This window comes from Thunnus thynnus, chromosome 18 (genome assembly GCF_963924715.1).
Source record: "Thunnus thynnus chromosome 18, fThuThy2.1, whole genome shotgun sequence".
Classification (NCBI taxonomy): Eukaryota; Metazoa; Chordata; class Actinopteri; order Scombriformes; family Scombridae; genus Thunnus; species Thunnus thynnus.
Genome location: NC_089534.1, coordinates 3,523,459 through 3,541,423, shown reverse-complemented (window position 1 = coordinate 3,541,423; position 17,965 = coordinate 3,523,459). Strand labels below are relative to the sequence as shown.

At 38.0% G+C, this 17,965-nt stretch overlaps 1 protein-coding gene and 1 long non-coding RNA gene across 3 annotated transcripts; both read left to right on the top strand.

Moving 5' to 3' along the window:
* The first annotated feature begins 1,294 nt into the window (after window positions 1-1,294).
* Window positions 1,295-6,852, top strand: LOC137168989 (uncharacterized). 2 transcript variants are annotated; one of them, XM_067571909.1, is made up of 7 exons: window positions 1,295-1,672; window positions 1,900-2,229; window positions 2,372-2,656; window positions 2,847-2,900; window positions 3,304-3,408; window positions 6,042-6,134; window positions 6,221-6,852. In XM_067571909.1, exons 1-7 carry the CDS (start codon window positions 1,597-1,599, stop codon window positions 6,256-6,258), a joined length of 981 nt encoding a protein of 326 aa, XP_067428010.1. In that variant the 5' UTR covers window positions 1,295-1,596; the 3' UTR covers window positions 6,259-6,852. The 2 variants fall into 2 exon arrangements, with proteins under 2 accessions (XP_067428010.1, XP_067428009.1); XM_067571908.1 differs by having other exon boundaries at window positions 1,897-2,229.
* Window positions 6,853-10,182: 3,330 nt separating this feature from the next.
* On the top strand, window positions 10,183-12,005 carry LOC137168991 (uncharacterized). Its single transcript, XR_010924375.1, has 4 exons — window positions 10,183-10,750; window positions 10,978-11,310; window positions 11,453-11,737; window positions 11,919-12,005. It is a non-coding gene; the product is annotated as an uncharacterized lncRNA (long non-coding RNA).
* Window positions 12,006-17,965: the final 5,960 nt, after the last annotated feature.

Below are 17,965 nucleotides of genomic sequence, written 5' to 3'. Positions count from 1 at the left end.
TGACTGTTTGTGTTTGTGCAGGATTTAAACTCAGTAAGAAGCCGAACTCAACCTAATCAAAACCAAACCCGAAAACTAGACTACCGCTTATCTCCACCCAAACTAAAATAACAAAACCCAACACTCTAAACCATGTTGAGAAGAAAACTAAGAGTAGAAGAAGAAAAATTCCCCATAAGCCACTGCTGCTGTCAGTAATCAGGTGTGTGTCCACACCACCACTCAGATTCCCCCTTTTCTCTCATGAATAATTGGCTCCAGGTGCTTCATTCCTACAAAGGAAGGCAGAGGGAGAGAGAGAGGAAGAGCACCGGAGAGAGAGAAAGCGAGAGAGAGAGAGAGAAAGCGAGAGAGGGAGAGAGGGAGAGAAAACACTCCCACAGGCAGTGTGCAGTATTGCACCTACATGCCACACGTAACAAAGCCTCAAGCTGTGGAAGTTACTGCTTCACTATGATGACTGTTAATACATTTCACGCAGCTTAAATGACCAAAGTCACCTCTGCAGTGTGTATATAGCATGAAAAACCTTCATATTAAATGTTAAGCTGCCTGAAGTGAAGCTCAACTAAGTATAAACAAGTTAACTCAGCATCAGTATGTATTAACGTGCACTGCTGGAGTCTCAGAGACCTCAAACCTTCCAGAGATTAAAGTAGATTTCAGCAGAAAATTCCTCTTTGTCTTTTCATAAAGTGTTGACTGTCTGTTCCTGTGAGCTTCTTGTGTTTCTGATTCTTATCTGGTCATCATTAGAGGGTAAAACCTCCAGAGCTCTGCTGCTGTTGTTTCCACATTCTCACTGAAACACTTGACACACCTCTCATTTCTCAGAAAAACTGACCTCAAAGATACAATGAGGAACTAACAGGTCTCAGACCACTAAAACATCATCTTATCTGTTCTTTTACAGCTGCTACAGTATCACCATGTTGCACCATGTTGAGCATCAAGAGTCAAAGTTTGACTCTTCACCTGTCTGTTCATGTGTGCTGTCAGACGTCACCATGAATCCTGTCTGTTTTCTAATACAGACTCTGACAGTTGAGAGCATCGATCTCTTGTTCTGAAGATATCGACAAAGAAGGATCGTGAAGCACGATGGTTGAATTCAGATGGATTAACATGTCTGTCTGTGTGTTTTCTAAGAAGAGTTGCGTTACTGCAACCATTTACCTTACTTAACAGTCTTCACACCTTCAACTTCCTCTTCTTCTTTTCAGGAGGTCAAACACGTCGTAGTCACAAATACACCGTGGGAATGAACACAGTGTGCACTTGTTGAATCTCTGATCAGTCTGCCTACATACAGTCCAGACAGTAAGTATTTGGACATTTACAGTTACAGTTACTACTCTAATTAAAGCTGAGACTTGATACTTTAATGCAGTATTCATTGTTTTATTGCAGATTGAATGTGCTGAAACACAGAGCCTGAAGAACAAAAACTGTGTAACTGTCCAAATACTTACTGCCTGGACTGTACATGCAGCAGAGTGAGGAAGAGGAAGTGACACACGTACAAATGACAGGAAGAAGATGCCTTACTTCACACATTACTTTAGAGACTGCGACAGTTAAGAGAACCAGAGATCGATGAGAGAGAGAAGGAGGATGGTTGAATTCAGACGGATTCAAATGTTGTTTCTGATACTGGAGCTTCAGTTTTCAGGTAAGAAAAAAAGATTAATTTAGTATTTTATTAACCTTCTTAAATTGAGACGAGTATGTTGTTAGTTGTTAATATGTTGAGTTTAATGAACTGAAAACTGAAGATGAGACACATTTAGAAAGTTCTGTTGTATCTACAATGATCCTCACACTAACAATGAACATGACAGTCATATTTCTATTTATTTCAGTTAATTGTTCATATTCCTCTCTCATATCTCTCAGCAGCCATAACTGGACAAGATTCCTCCTTCACTATCAGAGATGGAGATGAAGTTACTTTGTTTTGTGAAAATGTGACGACTGATCAGGATAAATGTAACAGTACTGTCTGGCTCTTCAGTGGTTCAGGAAGCACAGCAACAGTAGCGCTGATTAAATTTGGGCAGATTGGTGAAAAAGCCAAAGCTAAATCAGACAGACTGAGTGTTACAGCGAACTGTTCTCTGGTTATAAAGAAGGTCACAGTTGAGGATGCTGGTCGTTACACCTGCAGACAGTTCAAATCAGGACAACAACAAGGTCAAGATCCTCAGGTTGATCTGTCTGTTGTTACCAGTGAGTATTTACATCATAATGTTTTCAGTTCAAACTGTCTTGTTAGAACAATATACTGAAACATTACAATAATTATGATTACAGTGATGAAGTTAATCTGACTCTTGTTGTCTTTCTCTCACAATATCTCCATCTTCACCAGTGACTGAACATAAGGACACTGATAAGGTGACGTTAAGATGCTCTGTGTCGACATATGATGCGTGCAGACACACAGTGAAGTGGTTGTATCAGGGTAACAATGTGGACAAAGATAACAAAGACTTGAAGACATCACAGTCTACCTGTTCAGCCACTGTGTCCTTCTTGACTTCTCATGATATTTACACATCAAATTATAAGTTTTTGAAGTGTGAAGTCACAGATCTCTACAATGGAAAAGTGCAGCTGTGTAACTTCAGTCCTCAGTTGTCATGTGAGAAACCAGGTGAGAAGATGATGAGCTGTTTAAAATCACTTTATTCTGATATGAAAAATGACAAAACTGCATTTATTTATTTGATGTATTTTAAGTTTTAGGTTGATATAAATGTTTCTCATTTAGTCACAGCAGATGGTGAACAATGTGTTTTTGTCTCATTTTAAAGTTTGTTGGTTTTTGTTATTTAATCTGTCAGGTGTGGCTGAAACAACAACAGAACCTGAAACAACGATATCAACAACACAAGAAGGTGAGCAACAAAGTCACTCATATGTATTCAACATTTTATTCAATGTATTCAACCACTGCTGCCCCGGCAATATGTGAAAACAGCTGTTTACTAGTGTAGATGTAGACATTCTTTCCCGAAGACTTTTAATCAGTTCAAATTGCAAAAAGTGTATTGTGACACATAATGACAGAAAAGTGCAGCTGTTTATCTTCAGCTGTTGGACCACAGTTGAGAAAACAGGTGAGAATATGATGAGCTGTTTAAAATCACATCAGACTGATGTAAAGATTTACATAAAATATTTGTGTGTTTTATAGATTTGAAGTTTTAAGATGATATTCTTTCTCATTGAGGTACTGCAGATGATAAACATGAAGTATTTTCTAATTGTATAATTTCTGGGCTTTGTTCATTTGTCCAGGTGCAGACGCCACAACAGCAACAACTGAATCAACAACAATTCAAAGCAGCACAAAGGCAGCTACAACCACAACAGCAACCAAAGATGCTACAATTACACCACAAGGTAACTCAACATTTTCTGTATGTTTCTTTACAGTATCTCTCTCTTTTACTTTATTTGACTAACTGAGAAAGCTGAAGCCTCATATCATCTTCCAACCCCGTCTACTATAAATTACATATACTGTATGTCATATACTGAACACTGACCAAGCACTTTATTAGGAACAACAACAGCTCTGCCATAAATTCTACTTTTACAAAGTTTATATAGTTTCAGTTTTCATTGACATTGTCAGAAAGGTGAAAATTCTACTTTATGTTCATATTTAGTTCATAGTGGATGGTGATGTACTGGAGTGTATTATATTGAAAAGTGTTCCTAATATTTTGTCTCTCTCATGTATGTTAATGTAGTGGAAAAAATATTAGGAACACTTTTCAATATAATGCACTTTTACCTCTAAGGTTCCTGTGTTTGTGGATAAATCGGTGCCTGTTGAGGGCAGGAGGTGATGAATTTTCTCTCTAATAGTTAGAATTTTATCATTAAAGAAGCTCATGAAGTCGTTACTACTGAGAGCTATAGGAATAGATGGATCAATACAGTTATGACTCTTTGTCAGCCAAAGTGCTGAAGAGGAACCTCGGACTGTTTTTATTCTCTTCTATTAATGATGAGTAATAGGCGGCTCTGGCCTTACAGAGAACCTTCCTATATGTTTTAAGACTATCCTGCCAGACTAAACGAGAGTCTTCTAGTTTGGTGGAACACCATATTCTGACAAATGTTCAGAATGTTTGCTTTAATTTGTGTTGTTGGGAGTTATACCACGGAGCGAACCTCTTATATTTTATTATCGTCTTTTTTAAAGGGGTAATGGAGTCGAGTGTTATTCCCATTATCCTGCGGCACTATCAACAACATGATCAATTTGAGAGGGACTAAAGTTAACATAAGAGTCCTCTGTTGTATTGAAACATGGCAGTAAATTCGATACTGATGGAATTGCTTCCTTAAATGTAGCTACAGCACTATCAGATAGACATCTAGTGAAGACATCTTTGTCTAATGGCGTGTACTCCTGTAACAGGAATTCAACAGTTATGAAGTAATGGTCTGATAAAATAGGATTTTGTGGAAAAACTATTAAATGTTCAATTTCGATCCCATAAGTCAGATCAAGATCGAGGGTGTGGTTAAGACAGCGAGTGGGTTTATTTACACACTGAGAGAAGCCAATTGAGTCTAATAATGAGATAAACGCAGCGCTGAGACTATCATTATCAACGTCCACATGAATATTAAAATCACCTACTATAATTACTTTATCTGCACTAAGGACTAAGTTTGATAAAAACTCTGAGAATTCAGATAAAAATTCAGAGTACGGACCAGGAGGACGGTACATTATAACAAATAGAAATGGATGTAAAGTTTTGCAGGTTGGGTGAGAGAGACTAAGAACAAGACTTTCTAATGAGTTATAATTAAATTTAGGAATAGGGTTGATGATTAAGCTTGAGTTGAAAATGGCCGCTGTCTCAAGGAATGTGAGTATTAATATGACTGGGGGGAGTGGATTCATTTAGGCTGACATATTCTTCATGACAAAATAAATCAATATGATAATCTGAGATTAGATTGTTTACTAATACAGTTTCAGATGACAGAGATCTAATGTTTAAGAGTACACATTTAATTATCCTATTGTCTTGTACTATTACAGTGGTGGTGTTGATTTTCATGACATTTTTATGCTGAATCCTCTTCTGTTTATTTTAGATTGAATTGATTTGAGTGGTCGGGGGACAGACAGTCTCTATGTGGTTTTGGGTGGGTTACTGCTCTAATGGAAGCACAGAGAAGCGTGTAGGACTGCAGCTCTGCCTCCTGGTCTCAACTCTGGGTTGTCATGGTTCAGGTCTACTAATAAACTCAGCCATATTTCTAGATATGAGAGCAGCTCCATCCAAAGTGGGATGTATGCCGTGTCTCCTAATCAGACCAGATCTTGCCCAGAGAGTCGACCAATTATCATCTAGTTTAGGCTGGTGTGAAACAAATGCTTGAAATGTATATAAACTACCATGAAATCCAGTTTCTGGACATGAACCATCAAGGCATATATGTGTAACCATGGTGACATGCATGCACACGTTATATGCATAAGTTACATGGGTTTTCCCCAAACAATCAAAAAGTGAAAAGAAGTTGAAACGTGCTTTGCTGTGCTTGTGTCTGTATATTTTATCAGTTTTTCATTAACAGTGAGTGAAACGTAGTGAGCGCACAGTAAATATCTCCCCTGGTATATAAAGATCCTCTTTTTCTTCCTGTTTCTACCTGTCTGTCATTTTTCATAATATGAGGTCCAACTGCAGTTGATATCATAATATCTTCTTGAGCTCTTGAACCCATAAAGAGCAGCAATGTGCTGCATAACTTGCATAATTTAACAAGTTGTTTTTCTCAGAATGTTTTCTTGTTATATCAAGAAACTGAGAAAATATTTTATGTCATGGTGGCAGCAATACACTGCTGTACAAATGCAACTAGTGAATCTTTTATTTCCATGGTTTTTATTTCCACAGCTCACATGAACCTGATTATTAAATGTGACAACCTGCCAAAATATTTCAAATGTACATACTTCCTTTACTGTCATGTTGTTTCTCTAATCAATACTTGTACAGATTGTTCTGCTCTGAGCTACATAATGTTGATGATGCGTGTGGCTGAACTCCTCCTCATCACTGTGATTACTGTTCTTCTCTTCAGAGCTCGAGGTGAGAAAATTCAGACCAACATTTGTTAAGTGTAAAACAAACTGTAACTTTAGAACTGAAATGTTACTCTGTGATTTATTTTCCAGGGAACCAGAGACCACCTGATGACAACATTGTGAGTTGAAAATAACAACTGAACTGATGTATAAAAAGACAAATGTGTACATTAAGAGACTGTAAGTCAGTGCAGGACTGTGAATGTCTCACTGTTTGTGTTTGTGCAGGATTTAAACTCAGTAAGAAGCCAAAAATATCTGATGGTGCGTTCAGGTTCTGCTGACTCCACTGTGACCTGTGTTCACTTTTAAAACTGCAACAGTCAGCTGGGAGGAAAATCTGGGAGTTCGGGGCTCTTCTGGGGAGGAACAACTTCATTTATTTGTATATGTTAGATTATCTGTGATTGTGTTGAATGTGCAGCAGCAGAAACCTAAAGGTCAAAGAAGTAGGGTTGTGATTTGTGAGTTTTCAGTGTGAGTGTGTCAGAGTGGGTTTCTTTGTGTTGTTTTTCACAGGAGCAGAATGATGAAGATGATGGTGCGGTGAACTATGAAAACTTTGGAGAACCTTCTACTTCTGTCAGACTCCACTGATCAACGACTTCCACACCAACATCAACTCACCAGAGAAATGACTCCCTTGCTGTTATATCATTAATATGGTCTCAGTTTTACATGAGTAGTTGAATTCTTTACATAAAGAAAGAATCATAAGATCACTTTGAGATTTGTATGTTTTGTGTGCTGAGAAATTTTTATTTTTAGTCTGACTTGGACAACAATATTCAAATCTGGATTTTATCTCTTGTTAAGAAGCTGTGAGTTTGATTAAATGTCTTTTCCTGCATTATTTCTCAAACTTTTCTCACATTTTAACTCATTTAACTTCCTTAAATCTGCTTCAAGTGGAAGAATTTAGACTTGACTTTAAGACTTCTGTTGCTGCTTTTTAAGCTGCAGCAGCTTCAGATCAGTTTCATGTTTAAATTTACAGAAGAATTAATTTTAACTTTCATTTATCATTGTTAACATGTTTGTCAGGAAGCCAACATGTGTTTGGTTTGAATGAGCTTTGAGTCTTACTGCAGTCAGTAACAGTCTTCTCTTTATTATATCCGATAATAATATAATATGCAAATAAAGAAATATTAACCACTTAATTCTACACTGTGTTGTGTAATTATTTCATGTACTAACAGTGTTCTGACTGATAATGAAAGGTGGATATTCTCAGCTATAGACGTCCTGCTTCTACTCAGACCACAACTTCCCTTATCTGTCTGTCCTTTTACCTCTAAATCTTCCCTCTATTCACACTTGGATCTAAAATGTTTCTGAATACAAATAGAAATACACTCAAAGTTACCTGAGAATGCACAGAAATCCAATAATTCAATCTACATTCAGCAGTGTTAAAGCACATGACGATGCATTGTGATCATAGGCTGCATATAAAGACAGACGGAGCTGGTTTGATTTTATTTATTTTGATTTTATCACTTGTTTCCTCAAATTTTTAGACACACTGACACCAAAATGCTCAGCAATAATAATCAAATGTTCCTTCATGCAATGATGGAATTTATCAAAGCTAGGCTGCGCAGCAAACTCTTCAAGATTAAACTCCATCAGAATCCAAGTTCAACCACAAACAAACGTGTGTATAAAACTTTACTAAACACACACACAACGTATGCACTATCAAACAACTAGCAAATGAACCAATGTATCAATGCAACACCCCACAGTGTCAACTATGTATCCATTAACACTTGGAGAGGCAAAAAAAAGTTACAATGACACAGTTTGTAGTCACGAGTAACTGCGCTGAACCAAAACGCACAGTTACCACACTAAGGTGAAACAAACAAAGCCAACAACAACTTACCTGCACTCTGCGTTGAAAACAAGCCTACAAAAGCAACGGCAGTGTGACAAAATGTTTAAACGAGCCCCCAATATGTTACGGCCTCACCAAACAAAGGCTCCCCCTGGAGACTGAAACATAACAAGGACGCCAAAACCTCTGATTTAACAACAGCCATTTATTTTTCAACTATTTAACCATACTTAAAAGGTAAAGAAAAAAAACAAACAAAAGGAGATGGAGATCCCAGCCAAAAAGAACAAAAGATGGGAAGTTGCTGGGCCAGCCACGCCATGGGCCATTGCACCCAGCTCATTCCCCTACCTATTAAAAGAAAAGTGTACTCAACCTAATCAAAACCAAACCCGAAAACAAGACTACCGGTAATCTCCATCCCAAACTAAAATAACAAAACCCAACACTCTAAACCATGTTGAGAAGAAAACTAAGAGAAGAAGAAGAAAAATTCCCCATAAGCCACTGCTGCTGTCAGTAATCAGGTGTGTGTCCACACCACCCCTCAGGTTCCCCCTTTTCTCTCATGGAATAATTGGCTCCAGGTGCTTCATTTCTACAAAGGAAGGCAGAGAGAGAGAGAGAGGAGGAGCGCTGGAGAGAGAGAAAGCGAGAGAGAGAGAGAGAGAGAGAGAGAAAACACTCCCACAGGCAGTGTGCAGTATTGCACCTACATGCCACACGTAACAAAGCCTCAAGCTGTGGAAGTTACTGCTTCACTATGATGACTGTTAATACATTTCACGCAGCTTAAATGTCCAAAGTCACCTCTGCAGTGTGCATATAGCATGAAAAACCTTCATATGAAATGTTAAACCTGCCTGAACTCAAGCTTAACTAAGTATAAACAAGTTAACTCAGCATCACTATGTATCAACGTGCACTGCTGGAGTCTCAGAGACCTCAAACCTTCCAGAGATTAAAGTAGATTTCAGCAGAAAATTCCTCTTTGTCTTTTCATAGAGTGTTGACTGTCTGTTCCTGTGAGCTTCTTGTGTTTCTGATTCTTATCTGGTCATCATTAGAGGGTAAAACCTCCAGAGCTCTGCTGCTGTTGTTTCCACATTCTCACTGAAACACTTGACACACCTCTCATTTCTCAGAAAAACTACAATGAGGAACTAACAGGTCTCAGACCACTAAAACATCATCTTATCTGTTCTTTTACAGCTGCTACAGTATCACCATGTTGCACCATGTTGAGCATTAAGAGTCAAAGTTTGACTCTTCACCTGTCTGTTCATGTGTGCTGTCAGACGTCACCATGAATCCTGTCTGTTTTCTAATAAACACTATCTACAGAAAAGAAGAGTTGCATTATTGCAAACATTTATCTTAACTAATAGTCTTCACACGCTCAACTTCCTCAATTCTTATCTTCTTCTTTTCAGGAGGTCAGACACGTCATCATCACAAATGCATCATGGGACTGGACACAGTGTGCACTTGAGACAAAATATGAGCCTTAATATACAGTAGTTTGCTTCTTACAGCATCAGATTGCCTCAATGTCTCTTTTAAAGGCAGAAACATATTCCTTTGTCTTGTAATCAGTGACACATAATCATGTCTCCATCCTACATGTTCATCCTGTTCAATCTTTGTCAGGCTGCTGTGACCTCTGACCTCTGACTGTCGGCAGATTCTGTTATTGCTGATCAAAAACGTTGCATCACTGTGGATGAGACAGAACTAAATGTTACAAATATCAAAGTAAAAATGAGTTTTTGACTGTTTGGATGAAAATACAGTAAATCCAACAGCTGACAAAAGACTAAGTGTCACAATGAGGAAGTGACATCACACTAACTGCAGGAGGTAGATGCTGTATCTCTCTACAACACAAACTACTTTACAGACTCTGACAGTTGAGAGCATCGTTCTCTTGTTCTGAAGATATCGACAAAGAAGGATCGTGAAGCACGATGGTTGAATTCAGATGGATTAACATGTCTGTCTGTGTGTTTCCTAAGAAGAGTTGCGTTACTGCAACCATTTACCTTACTTAACAGTCTTCAACTTCCTCTTCTTCTTTTCAGGAGGTCAAACATGTCGTTGTCACAAATACACCGTGGGAACGAACACAGTGTGCACTTGTTGAATCTTAATATGGTTCAATATGGCTGCTCTGACTGCAGAAACATATTTCTTTATCTTGTGATCCGTGATTACATCCCAGTTTCACAGGATCTTTGTCAGACAGCTGTGACATCTGACCTCTGACCTCTTTAGTGCTGCTTACCCGTCATATTACTGATCAAGAAATGTGAGTCAATGTCTTGTCAGTCACAGTGAATAAGAACTAAACTGTCAAAAGTAAATATGTTAATTAGTTTTTGGTTGCAAAAAACTCTGATCAGTCTGCCTACATACAGTCCAGACAGTAAGTATTTGGACATTTACAGTTACAGTTACTACTCTAATTAAAGCTGAGACTTGGTACTTTAATGCAGTATTCATTGTTTTATTACAGATTGAATGTGCTGAAACACAGAGCCTGAAGAACAAAAACTGTGTAACTGTCCATGCACTTACTGCCTGGACTGTACATGCAGCAGAGTGAGGAAGAGGAAGTGTCAGATGTGCAAATGACAGGAAGAAGACGCCTTACTTCACACATTACTTTAGAGACTGCGACAGTTAAGAGAACCAGAGATCGATGAGAGAGAGAAGCAGGATGGTTGAATTCAGACGGATTCAAATGTTGTTTCTGATACTGGTGCTTCAGTTTTCAGGTAAGAAAAAAAGATTAATGTAGTATTTTATTAACCTTCTTAAACTGAGACGAGTATGTTGTTAGTTGTTAATATGTTGAGTTTAATGAGCTGAAAACTGAAGATGAGACACATTTAGAAAGTTCTGTTGTATCTAAAATGATCCTCACACTAACAATGAACATGACGGTCATATTTCTATTTATTTCAGTTAATTGTTCATATTCCTCTCTCATATCTCTTAGCAGACATAACTGGACAACGTTCCTCCTTCACTGTCAGAGATGGAGATGAAGTTACTTTGCATTGTGAAAATGTGTTAAAGGATCAGGATAAATGTAACAGTACTGTCTGGCTCTTCAGTGGTTCAGGAAGCACAGCAACAGTAGCGCTGATTAAACTTGGGCAGATTGGTGAAGAAGCCAAAGCTAAATCAGACAGACTGAGTGTTACAGCGAACTGTTCTCTGGTTATAAAGAAGGTCACAGTTGAGGATGTTGGTCGTTACTTCTGCAGACAATACAACGAATCAGGACAACAACAAGGTCAAGACTCTCAGGTTTATCTGTCTGTTGTTACCAGTGAGTATTTACATCATAACGTTTTCAGCTCAAACTGTCTTGTTAGAACAATATACTGAAACATTACAATGATTATGATTACAGTGATGAAGTTAATCTGACTCTTGTTGTCTTTCTCTCACAATATCTCCATCTTCACCAGTGACTGAACATAAGAACAATAATGAGGTGATGTTAAACTGCTCTGTGTCGACATATGATGCATGTAGACACAGAGTGAAGTGGGTGTATGAGGGTAAAGATGTGGACAAAGAAAACAAAGACTTGAAGACATCACAGTCTACCTGTTCAGCCACTGTGTCCTTCCTGATTTCTCATTTTATTTACACATCAAATTATAAGTTTTTGAAGTGTAACGTCACAGATCTCAACAATGTAAAAGTGCAGCTGTATAACTTCAGTCCTCAGTTGTCTGGTGAGAAACCAGGTGAGAAGATTATGAGCTGTTTAAAATCACTTCAGACTGATGTAAAGATTTACATAAAATATTTGTGTATTTTATAGATTTGAAGTTTTAAGATGATATTCTTTCTCATTGAGGTACTGCAGATGATAAACATGAAGTATTTTCTAATTGTATAATTTCTGGGCTTTGTTCATTTGTCCAGATGCAGACGCCACAACAGCAACAACTGAATCAACAACAATTCAAAGCAGCACAAAGGCAGCGACAACCACAACAGCAACCAAAGATGCTACAATTACACCACAAGGTAACTCAACATTTTCTGTATGTTTCTTTACAGTATCTCTCTCTGTTACTTTATTTGATTAACTGAGAAAGCTGAAGCCTCATATTATCTTCCAACCCCGTCTACTATAAATTACATATACTGTATGTCATATACTGAACACTGACCAAGCACTTTATTAGGAACAACAACAGCTGTGCCATAAATTCTACTTTTTATAGTTTCAGTTTTCGTTGATATTGTCAGAAAGGTGATGATTCTACTTTATGTTAATATTTAGTTCATAGTGGATGGTGATGTACTGGAGTGTATTATATTGAAAAGTGTTCCTAATATTTTGCCTCCCTCATGTATGTTAATGGGGTGGAAAAAATATTAGGAACACTTTTCAATATAATGCACTTTTACCTCTAAGGTTCCTGTGTTTGCGGATAAATCGGTGCCTGTTGAGGGCAGGAGGTGATGAATTTTCTCTCTAATAGTTAGAATTTTATCATTAAAGATGCTCATGAAGTCGTTACTACTGAGAGCTATAGGAATACATGGATCAATACATTTATGACTCTTTGTCAGCCAAAGTGCTGAAGAGGAACCTCGGACTGTTTTTATTCTCTTCTAGTAATGATGAGTAATAGGCGGCTCTGGCCTTACAGAGAACCTTCCTATATGTTTTAAGACTATCCTGCCAGACTAAACGAGAGTCTTCCAGTTTGGTGGAACACCATATTCTGACAAATGTTCAGAATGTTTGCTTTAATTTGTGTTGTTGGGAGTTATACCATGGAGCGAACCTCTTATATTTTATTATCGTCTTTTTTAAAGGGTTAATGGAGTCGAGTGTTATTCCCATTATCCTGCGGCACTATCAACAACATGATCAATTTGGGAGGGACTAAAGTTAACATAAGAGTCCTCTGTTGTATTGAAACATGGCAGTAAATTCAATACTGATGGAATTGCTTCCTTAAATGTAGCTACAGCACTATCAGATAGACATCTAGTGAAGACATGTTTGTCTAATGGCGTGTACTCCTGTAACAGGAATTCAATAAGACAGTGAGTGGGTTCATTTACACACTGAGAGAAGCCAATTGAGTCCAATAATGAGATAAACGCAGCGCTGAGACTATCATTATCAACATCCACATGAATATTAAAATCACCTACTATGTATATATACCCTAACTCTGGGTTGTCATGGTTCAGGATTACTAATAAACTCAGCCATATTTCTAGATATGAGAGCAGCTCCATCCAAAGTGGGATGTATGCCGTCTCTTCTAATCAGACCAGGTCTTCCCCAGAGAGTTGACCAATTATCATCTAGTTTAGGCTGGTGTGAAACAAATGCTTGAAATGTATATAAGCTACCATTAAATCCAGCTTCTGGACATGAACCATCAAGACATATATGTGTAACCATGGCAACATGTATGCACACGTTACATGCATAAGTTACATGGGTTTTCCCCAAACAATCAAAAAGTTAAAAGAAGTTAAAACGTGCTTTGCTGTGCTTGTGTCTGTATATTTTATCAGTTTTCATTAACAGTAATGAAACGTGAGCGCACAGTAAATATCTCCCCTGGTATATAAAGATCCTCTTTTTCTTCCTGTTTCTACCTGTCTGTCATTTTTCATAACATGAGGTCCAACTGCAGTCGATATCATAATATCTTCTTGAGCTCTTGAACCCATAAAGAGCAGCAATGTGCTGCATAACTTGCATAATTTAACAAGTTGTTTTTCTTAAAATGTTTTCTTGTTATATCAAGAAACTGAGAAAATATTTTTTGTTATGGTGGCAGCAATACACTGCTGTACAAATGCAACTAGTGAATCTTTTATTTCCATGGTTTTTATTTCCACAGCTCACATGAACCTGCTTATTAAATGTGACAACCTGCCAAAATATTTCAAATGTACATACTTCCTTTACTGTCATGTTGTTTCGCTAATCAATACTTGTACAGATTGTTCTGCTCTGAGCTACATAATGTTGGTGATGCGTGTGGCTGAACTCCTCCTCATCACTGTGATTACTGTTCTTCTCTTCAGAGCTCGAGGTGAGAAAATTCAGACCAACATTTGTTAAGTCTAAAACAAACTGTAAGTTTAGAACTGAAATATTACTCTGTGATTTATTTTCCAGGGAACCAGAGACCACCTGATGACAACATTGTGAGTTGAAAATAACAACTGAACTGATGTATAAAAAGACAAATGTGTACATTAAGAGACTGTAAGTCAGTGCAGGACTGTGAATGTCTCACTGTTTGTGTTTGTGCAGGATTTAAACTCAGTAAGAAGCCAAAAATATCTGATGGTGCGTTCAGGTTCTGCTGACTCCACTGTGACCTGTGTTCACTTTTAAAACTGCAACAGTCAGCTGGGAGGAAAATCTGGGAGTTCGGGGCTCTTCTGGGGAGGAACAACTTCATTTATTTGTATATGTTAGATTATCTGTGATTGTGTTGAATGTGCAGCAGCAGAAACCTAAAGGTCAAAGAAGTAGGGTTGTGATTTGTGAGTTTTCAGTGTGAGTGTGTCAGAGTGGGTTTCTTTGTGTTGTTTTTCACAGGAGCAGAATGATGAAGATGATGGTGCGGTGAACTATGAAAACTTTGGAGAACCTTCTACTTCTGTCAGACTCCACTGATCAACGACTTCCACACCAACATCAACTCACCAGAGAAATGACTCCCTTGCTGTTATATCATTAATATGGTCTCAGTTTTACATGAGTAGTTGAATTCTTTACATAAAGAAAGAATCATAAGATCACTTTGAGATTTGTATGTTTTGTGTGCTGAGAAATTTTTATTTTTAGTCTGACTTGGACAACAATATTCAAATCTGGATTTTATCTCTTGTTAAGAAGCTGTGAGTTTTATTAAATGTCTTTTCCTGCATTATTTCTAAAACTTTTCTTGCTACTTTTGTTGCTGCTTTTTAAGCTGCAGCAGCTTCAGATCAGTTTCATGTTTAAATTTACAGAAGAATTAATTTTAACTTTCATTTATCATTGTTAACATGTTTGTCAGGAAGCCAACATGTGTTTGGTTTGAATGAGCTTTGAGTCTTACTGCAGTCAGTAACAGTCTTCTCTTTATTATATCTGATAATAATATAATACGCCAATAAAGAAATATTAACCACTTAATTCTACACTGTGTTGTGTAATTATTTCAGGTACTAATAGTGTTCTGACTGATAATGAAAGGTGGATATTCTCAGCTATAGATGTCCTGCTTCTACTCAGACTACAACTTCCCTTATCCGTCTGTTCTTTCACCTCTAAATCATCCCTCTGTTCACACTTGGATCTAAAATGTTTCTAAATACAAATAGAAATACACTCAAAGTTACCTGAGAATGCACAGAAATCCAATAATTCAATCTACATTCAGCAGTGTTAAAGCACATGACGATGCATTGTGATCATAGGCTGCATATAAAGACAGACGGAGCTGGTTTGATTTTATTTATTTTGATTTTATCACTTGTTTCCTCAAATTTTTAGACACAAATGTTCCTTCATGCAATGATGGAATTTATCAAGGCTAGGCTGCGGGGCAAACTCTTCAAGATTAAACTCCATCAGAATCCAAGTTCAACCACAAAACCAGAAGAACAGGTCAACTACAGCCCGATACAAAACACACACACACACCAAATGTTGCCCATACAAGACAGCAGCACACGGTCAGTGGCGTCCAACACACGTGTGCGTAAAACTTGACTAAACACACACAACGTATGCACTATCAAACAACTAGCAAATGAACCAATGTATCAATGCAACACCCCACAGTGTCAACTATGTATCCATTAACACTTGGAGAGGCAAAAAATAAGTTACAATGACACAGTTTGTAGTCACGAGTAACTGCGCTGAACCAAAACGCACAGTTACCACACTAAGGTGAAACAAACAAAGCCAACAACAACTTACCCGCACTCTGCGTTGAAAACAAGCCTACAAAAGCAACGGCAGTGTGACAAAATGTTTAAACGAGCCCCCAATATGTTACGGCCTCACCAAACAAAGGCTCCCCCTGGAGACCGAAACATAACAAAGACGCCAAAACCTCTGCTTTAACAACAGCCATTTATTTTTCAACTATTTAACCATACTTAAAAGGTAAAGAAAAAAAACAAACAAAAGAAGATGGAGATCCCAGCCAAAAAGAACAAAAGATGGGAAGTTACTGGGCCAGCCACGCCATGGGCCATTGCACCCAGCTCATTCCCCTACCTATTAAAAGAAAAGTGTACTCAACCTAATCAAAACCAAACCCAAAAACTAGACTACCAGTAACCTCCATCCCAAACTAAAATAACAAAACCCAACACTCTAAACCATGTTGAGAAGAAAACTAAGAGAAGAAGAAGAAAAATTCCCCATAAGCCACTGCTGCTGTCAGTAATCAGTTGTGTGTCCACACCACCCCTCAGGTTCCCCCTTTTCTCTCATGGAATAATTGGCTCCAGGTGCTTCATTCCTACAAAGGAAGGCAGAGGGAGAGAGAGAGGAAGAGCGCCGGAGAGAGAGAAAGCGAGAGAGAGAGAATAAGAGAGAGAGAGAGAGAGAGAGAAAACACTCCCACAGTCAGTGTGCAGTATTGCACCTACATGCCACACGTAACAAAGCCTCAAGCTGTGGAAGTTACTGCTTCACTATGATGACTGTTAATACATTTCACGCAGCTTAAATGACCAAAGTCACCTCTGCAGTGTGCATATAGCATGAAAAACCTTCATATTAAATGTTAAGCTGCCTGAACTGAAGCTCAACTAAGTATAAACAAGTTAACTCAGCATCAGTATGTATTAACGTGCACTGCTGGAGTCTCAGAGACCTCAAACCTTCCAGAGATTAAAGTAGATTTCAGCAGAAAATTCCTCTTTGTCTTTTCATAAAGTGTTGACTGTCTGTTCCTGTGAGCTTCTTGTGTTTCTGATTCTTATCTGGTCATCATTAGAGGGTAAAACCTCCAGAGCTCTGCTGCTGTTGTTTCCACATTCTCACTAAAACACTTGACACACCTCTCATTTCTCAGAAAAACTACAATGAGGAACTAGCAGGTCTCAGACCACTAAAAAAATCATCTTATCTGTTCTTTTACAGCTGCTACAGTATCACCATGTTGCACCATGTTGAGCATTAAGAGTCAAAGTTTGACTCTTCACCTGTCTGTTCATGTGTGCTGTCAGACGTCACCATGAGTCCTGTCTGTTTTCTAATAAACACTATCTACAGAAAAGAAGAGCTGCATTATTGCAAACATTTATCTTAACTAACAATCTGCACATGCACAACTTCCTCAATTCTTATCTTCTTCCTTTCAGGAGGTCAGACACGTCATCGTCACAAATGCATCATGGGACTGGACACAGTGTGCACTTGAGACAAAATATGAGCCTTGATATACAGTAGTTTGCTTCTTACAGCATCAGATTGCCTCAATGTCTCTTTTAAAGGCAGAAACATATTCCTTTGTCTTTAATCAGTGACACATAATCATGTCTCCATCCTACATGTTCATCCTGTTCAATCTTTGTCAGGCTGCTGTGACCTCTGACCTCTGACTGTCAGCAGATTCTGTTATTGCTGATCAAAAACGTTGCATCACTGTGGATGAGACACAACTAAATGTACAAATGTCAAAGTAAAAATGAGTTTTTGACTGTTTGGATGAAAATACAGTAAATCCAACAGTTGACAAAAGACTAAGTGTCACAATGAGGAAGTGACATCACACTAACTGCAGGAGGTAGATGCTGTATCTCTCTACAACACAAACTACTTTACAGACTCTGACAGTTGAGAGCGTCGATCTCTTGTTCTGAAGATATCGACAAAGAAGGATGGTGAAGCACGATGGTTGAATTCAGATTGATTAACATGTCTGTCTGTGTGTTTCCTAAGAAGAGTTGCATTACTGCAACCATTTATCTTA